We start from the raw sequence: 7031 nt of genomic DNA on the forward strand, positions 1-7031 counted from the left end.
CGTCCCGGAGCGGAAAGGGGCTTCCTGCGCTGTGGCGAACGGCGTGCCCCTTTCTCTCATTTCCTCGTCCCCGGCGGGGGGGAGAGGCCCACGGAGAAGCGTTTTACTTGCCCACCATCACGGGGGGGAAGGGGAGGAAGGGGGGGAACTTGTCCATAGAAGTGTTCCTACCAAGAACAAGAGAGTTGAGCTGGGGTGGAGGAGTTCAGGACAATGTTTTCCTGTTCCCCAGACTTTCCTGTGACTGAAAAAAAGAAAGTACATTTAATAAGTTGAATGCCTTCCAATCAGACCCCTGGTGGGAAAAATGCCCTGAGCGGAGGAAGGCGGGTGGGGAAGCTCGTATCTCAGTGAGGGGTCTCAAGGCGCTCCTGTGGATTGAGGGGTGCGGCGGCTTGGGGGGGGTGATAGCGCCCCCCAGGGGCCACCAGGCACGTCCCTGGTCGCGTTTGCTTGAAACAAACGGAGCTGCCCCCTCCCTGTTCCGTGGCGATGTACTGATTGGGGGCCTGCTCTGCTCTGGGCTGGGGGTCCACCTCGGCACAGGAGCCGGCCTGACACCCTCGCCCTGGCTCTCGCCTTCGGTGTGGGCTGCATTCCCGAAATCCAAGCCTAAGGCGCTTCAGGGGGAATCCCAGGGCCCGGGCCAACATTTGGGAAGACCCCACTGGGTCCCCGTGTCCTGAGCCCCTAGTGACGCCACCCCCCCACCCCCCGCTGTGGAGTCGCACGCGGCGGCACGGACTTGCTAGGTACCCAAACATAAACATTGCGCCACCGGGTCGGGGTGCCCAGTCAGGAACATTGTGCGGTTTGGTTTCTTCCCTTCCCCTCCGGGGAGGGGGACTTCACGCCACCCTATGTCGTTGATCTGTGATTGTATCACAGCGGCCACTTCTGCATTTGCCTCGCTCAGCGTGTGTGTGCACATGCTCACACCGTCTGCCGAAGTTCTAGAAAGATTCTGGGCTGAATGCTTTTTTTTTTAATGGCCTTTTCTATCTTCAGAGGAATATTGGCCGAGGGCAGCAAAGAAGTCCTCAGAAAATGGCAACACCCACCCTGTATCTTAAAAAAAAAAAGGAAAAAGAAAATTGTTTTGTTTATACTACTTATTCAGCTGACGAGCCGAGCATAGTTTTTGCATTGAATCATAAAATGTTACAGCTCCCGACCTTTCACAGCATACCAGTTTGATCTGCCTCGTTTTTTCTTTACCAAGAGCATTCATTATAGCTCCCCCTACCTACGTTTTTTAGAAAAGAAAACTTTTGAAAATTAAAAAAAAATGCTCTGCACTGTGGGTTTCCCCTCTTTATCCCTTTCTGGAAACTATAGCTTGAACCCCATGTGGTCATTTTGCTGCTGGCTGATCCTACGCCAGTCTCTCGCCAGCTGGGCCTCTGAGTGCACATCTGTACAATGGGTTCACAACTGCCTGCTTTGTGGTTGGTTTGAGGCCCAGGTGGGAGCTGGAGGGTATAAGGAGCCCAGGCCCTACTGCACCCCTTTTCCTGGGGATTCACTAAACCTCTTCCCAGCAGAGCAAGCCTTACATTTCCATGCCTCTGTGTGTTTTGAGCTCCGGCACCAGAACCTGGAGAGAAGGTCCCCACAAGGCACCAGAAGGCGTGGTAGGGACAGGGGCTCAGCTCCGGGAAAGGTCCCCCCTTCAGACCAGCTAACACACAATGGTTTGGGCAGGGAGTCTGTGGCAAAGGTGTAGCCACCGAGTCCACGCATCGCAGATGCTGCTTCTTGCTGGAGGTGGAGGCAAAGAGGGGCCCCATATAGCTCCCCTGCGGTGACTGCAGAAGGAGCGCCAGCGGCTGGAGCTGTGGGCCACCAGGGAGGGTGAGTCAGTGGACACTGACTCTCCAATTGTAGATGTGCGTAGGAGTAAACCTGGGGGCAGTGTGGGGTCGGGGGAAGGGCTGGCCTGGACTCCCCACCTCAATGTGGGGCCTTGAGGAAGTCACTTCCCCACTGAGCCTCCACTCCAGGGGTCCTCAAACTACGGCCCGCGGGCCACATGCAAATACAAATATTGTATTTGTTCCCGTTTTGTTTTTCCACTTCAAAATAAGATATGTTCAGTGTGCATAGGAATTTGTTCATAGTTTTTTTTTAAACTATAGTCCGGCCCTCCAACGGTCTGAGGGACAGTGAACTGGCCCCCTGTTTAAAAAGTTGGAGGACCCCTGCTCCAGACACTCATTTCACAAGAATGCTAGAATACTTGGCACCACATTTCCCCCCTCGCTCCCTCCTGCTGCCTTGCTTGCTTAACGTTTATCTCCAGTTATCACACTGCTCAGGTCTGCTGCACCACCCCCGCCCTCACAACTGCCTGCTTTGTGGTTGGTTTGAGGCCCAGGTGGGAGCTGGTGGGTATAAGGAGCCCAGGCCCTACTGCACCCCTTTTCCTGGGGACTCACTAAACCTCTTCCCAGCAGAGCAAGCCTTACATTTCCATGCCTCTGTGTGTTTTGAGCTCCGGCACCAGAACCTGGAGAGAAGGTCCCCACAAGGCACCAGAAGGCGTGGTAGGGACAGGGGCTCAGCTCCGGGAAAGGTCCCCCCTTCAGACCAGCTAACACACAATGGTTTGGGCAGGGAGTCTGTGGCAAAGGTGTAGCCACCGAGTCCACGCATCGCAGATGCTGCTTCTTGCTGGAGGTGGAGGCAAAGAGGGGCCCCATATAGCTCCCCTGCGGTGACTGCAGAAGGAGCGCGAGCGGCTGGAGCTGTGGGCCACCAGGGAGGGTGAGTCAGTGGACACTGACTCTCCAATTGTAGATGTGCGTAGGAGTAAACCTGGGGGCAGTGTGGGGTCGGGGGAAGGGCTGGCCTGGACTCCCCACCTCAATGTGGGGCCTTGAGGAAGTCACTTCCCCACTGAGCCTCCACTCCAGGGGTCCTCAAACTACGGCCCGCGGGCCACATGCAAATACAAATATTGTATTTGTTCCCGTTTTGTTTTTCCACTTCAAAATAAGATATGTTCAGTGTGCATAGGAATTTGTTCATAGTTTTTTTTTAAACTATAGTCCGGCCCTCCAACGGTCTGAGGGACAGTGAACTGGCCCCCTGTTTAAAAAGTTGGAGGACCCCTGCTCCACTCCCTCTCTCCAGAGATGCGATAATAACGCGCATCTGGGGCTGTGGGAAGACCCAGTGTAGCTGGGCTTGGCATTACTAGACAGTTGTTGTCCGAATCCTGCCCTTCAGGTCACCTTTGGATCTGTCCTGGGGTCACGGGAGGAGGGAGGGTGGCACTCTCACAGGTGATGGGAAGTGGCCCCAGCTCACTGTCTGCTCTGCGACCTTGGGCAGGAGGCTTTGCAAATCTGAGCCTTGGTTTCCCCAAGGGGAACCTGGGAATACGACCCCATGCGAGGAAGGGCCTGGCCGGTGGGGTCAGGGGGGTGCTCTGGAGAGGGCGCTGGCCCCCACAGTCAGAATCCCCAGCTCTTTTACAGCCCCCCGCCCCCCGTGCTGTATGGTGGTGCCTCCCTCTGCTCAGCACCCTCCATGACTCCCCTTTTCCCACCCAGGCCGCAGCCCACCACCACTAGGCCTCGCCCCCCCAGCCAGCCCCACCCCCAACTATTGCCATCGACTCTGCTATTTGCTAGGCACACTCTGTGGGCCCGTGTCCCCAGTCTGCTGCTCATCCTTTCCCACCCACACCTTTGCTCACGCTGCTCCCTCTCTCCCCCGTCAGGGTGCTGTCCCAGCTGAGCTTGGTCAGGGTCTGTCCTCATCCTCCTGACCCCGCCAAAGCAGTCGTTGCCCGAAGCCTTTCCTGAGTCTCCAAGGTCTCTGCCCCCAGGCGGGCCCTGAGGACTTTGCCCCAACATTCCGATGCTGTCAGCTCTCTTAGGTCCTATCTTCCCCTCCCTGAGTTGCTTGAGGGCGGGGTGAGGTTTTCACCTCAGGGACCACCCCACCATCCGACCTTGGGTGCAGCCCTGGCACACGGTAGGCCCACACTTTGCCCACATGGTGGGGGGACTTTTTTCGAAGGGCACTGTTGGAAAGGATCAGAAGAGAAGAGGACTGAAATGACCATCTCTGCCTCCTCCCTGCACTGCAGGCATCATCTCCGGAACGAGTCACGATGGGATTACGAACAACCCCGGCGGGGGGGGGGGGGGGGGGGGGGGTGTCCTCATCCCCATTTCACAGGCAAGGAGTGGGGCTCAGGGAGGGTCGGTCACACAGCTGGGACTCGTCAGATGCAGGTCCAGACCCAGCCATCCTGCTGTCGCCGCCTCCGCCAGCCGGGCCCCCTGCACCCCAGGCTGCCTCTGACCCCCGGCCTGTCCGGAGCTCTGCTCGCTGGGCAGAGTGGCCCCTGGCATCAGCCTTGGAAGGAGCCTGAGCTTCCTGGGACCCCCCTCCGAGAGTCAGCAGGGCCAGCAGGCCCTAGTGTCCCCGCTGCCTCTCCGAAGTCGCTCAGAGCTGGCGATTTGGGAGAGCCACAGGCAGGGAGACTCGCAGCCACTGGCACCTCCTGAGGGGCTGGCAAGGGTGACTTCACCCTCCACACCCAGGCCGTTAGGCCCAAGCCCGCGGTGGTTGCACAATCCTTACAAACAGGTCTCCTCCGAGGGCCTGGATCATCTTGGCAGGCCCCTCATTTGAGACACAGGCCCAGAGAGGTTAGGCAACCTAGCCAAAGTCACACAGTGTTCAGAACGTTCGGCTTCCAGCCAGGGTTGTGGTGAGCTGTGTGTTTGAACCCTTCAGCGTTTATCTCTAGCGGGTGGGGTTACTTTCATTTTCCTCCTTATAACTGTATGGTTTAAATTTTTCAACACAAATGTGGGACGTTTGTAATCAGGAACAGAAGTTTGAAATGTGAACAGGCAACCACATTCGAGCTAAAACATTCTTAGATTTAGGGTAACTTAAGTTACAGCGGTAGACTGCGTGCGTTAGCATCCCAGCCCCAGCACTCGCCTGCGGTGTGTCCTCTGGCGAGTTACGTTCTCTCTCTGACACTCGGCCTCCTCACGTGTAAAATGAGGCTAATTACAGGCACATTTTTAACATTCCTCAAAGTGGAATATCATAGTTAATGGACAGCTTTTTTCTTTCTTACTGAGGGGGCCTTAGCATCGCTGACATCTTCAATCCAGTAGAATAGCGGAATGTAAAAAAGTTTTAAGATGGACAGGAATTAAAACTCTGCAGTCACTCAATTAACAGACATTCTGGCAGGGGACAGATTGGTGATAAACAGGCACATCCCAGGTGCTAAGGGCCAGGGCAGACATTGGGGAGGTCAGAGAAGGGCCCTCACTCAGCTGGGAGGCGGGTATGAGGGAGAGATGCCCAGAGGAGACGAAGTCTACCCGGAGACAAGGACTGATGGAGAAGAGAACTGTGTGTGTGAGGTACATTCGAGAAAGAGGCCTCTGTTATCAACCACTTCCCCTGGACGCCTTCAGTGTCCTCCCCTATCAAGTGGGACAGTAATAGCCTAAGAGACCAACTCTCAGGTTCGCTGTGGGGCACGAAGCCCAGCCGCCCGTGTGCCTGTCCCTGTGGCTGACCATCCCTGTCTGTCCCACCAGCCTGGGCACAGAGGCTTGGTTTCTGGCCTCTCTGGGTCCCCAGCACAAACCTCTGAGCAGGTTTGTTGGACAGACGCTGAGGAGCCCAGGAGAGGGACCAGGAAGTAGCAGGGCCTCCGTGACTCAGGCCTGTCCCTGAATCCAGGACACAGCCTGCCAACGGGCCTCAGCCCCGCCCCTGCTGCCCGGGGCACCGAATCCCGGAGGGAAGTGACAGCTTTCTTTTGATCATTTTGGTGTTTTTTTTAAGGCCAGAGTATAAATTGAGAAATAATTGCATTGTCATAATTAGGGAACACTAATCGGTGTTGGAGGGAACAAGTGAGGTCATAGTGTGTGTATTCCTGAAGGAAGGAGGAAACAGTATTTGCGGGGGGTGGGAGGCGGGTGTTGGGAATTGTGGTTGAAGACCCAGAAGCTGTGCAGCCCAATTTCGCTTTTGTGGGCACGTTGCTTGGGGGCAGATCTCACTACTAATAATTGAGCGCTGGCTATGAGCCTGGCACTTTGCCCCGCGCTTTACGGAAACAGTATTTGAGGGGAGGGGGCGTGTTGGGAATTGTGGTTGAAGACCCAGAAGCTGTGCAGCCCAATTTCGCTTTTGTGGGCACGTTGCTTGGGGGCAGATCTCACTACTAATAATTGAGCGCTGGCTATGAGCCTGGCACTTTGCCAAGCGCTTTACGGTCATGTCCTCTTGTGTGACCATGACAGTGATCCCCCATGTGAAGAGATGAGGTTAATGGAAGCCCAGAGAAGTTAACCAACTTGTCCAAAGGGGCAGTAATCGGCTCAGCTGGGTGCCCGCTGCTCCCGCCTCTGTTTTCTAAGTCCTTTGTGCTATCTCTCCACAGCACACAGTGGGTGTGGCATGAGGGTGGCACGTTGCCCCTTGAAATTATTTCTTGGGGTGCTGGCTTTTAGAGGGCTTTTTCTCCGTCCAAAAGGAAAGGGAAAAGGAAATATGCCCCTCACTCCGGCTCTCTGCCTGGCTCTCCCTGACTCACGGAGCTATACTGTGCGAGTGATTCATTCACTGGCTGGGGCCTCAAAGGCTTTGGCCACCCATTGAGAGTGAAGTCACACCTCCGGCTTTCTAATGCATTCATTGGCTCACTCATCCAACCTCCAGCAGGCCAGAAACAGGCCTGGCTGGGCTTGCTGGGGGAGGGGTGGGGGGTGTCAGGAACAGGAAGGCACACAGATGCCTCTGGCTGCCCCAAAGTCATGGCTGACTGCTCACTTCTGGCCGACGAAACCCTCTCCGGGGCAAAGTACCACCAGCCGAAGGTTTCAGCAGCAGAAATGTGCCGCCCGCCCGCAGGCTGCAGTCTGAGACGGAGGTGTCGCTAGGGCTGGTCCTGTGAGGACTGGGAGGGAGAGTCTGATGCAGGCCTCCCCGCTGGCTTTGGGGGCTTTGCTGGCTATCTCTGGGTTCCTTGCTTG

General features: G+C 56.1%; 1 protein-coding gene across 1 annotated transcript in view; it reads right to left on the minus strand.

Moving 5' to 3' along the window:
- The window catches only part of DUSP1 (dual specificity phosphatase 1), a 55298-nt gene that overhangs the window by 3272 nt on the left and 44995 nt on the right, over window positions 1-7031 (minus strand). Inside the window, exon 4 of the mRNA XM_006765393.2 lies at window positions 3694-3698. Coding sequence (XP_006765456.2) covers window positions 3694-3698 — 5 coding nt within the window. The remainder of the gene's footprint in view (window positions 1-3693; window positions 3699-7031) is intronic.

This window comes from Myotis davidii, unplaced genomic scaffold, assembly GCF_000327345.1.
Source record: "Myotis davidii unplaced genomic scaffold, ASM32734v1 scaffold399, whole genome shotgun sequence".
Taxonomy (NCBI): domain Eukaryota; kingdom Metazoa; phylum Chordata; class Mammalia; order Chiroptera; family Vespertilionidae; genus Myotis; species Myotis davidii.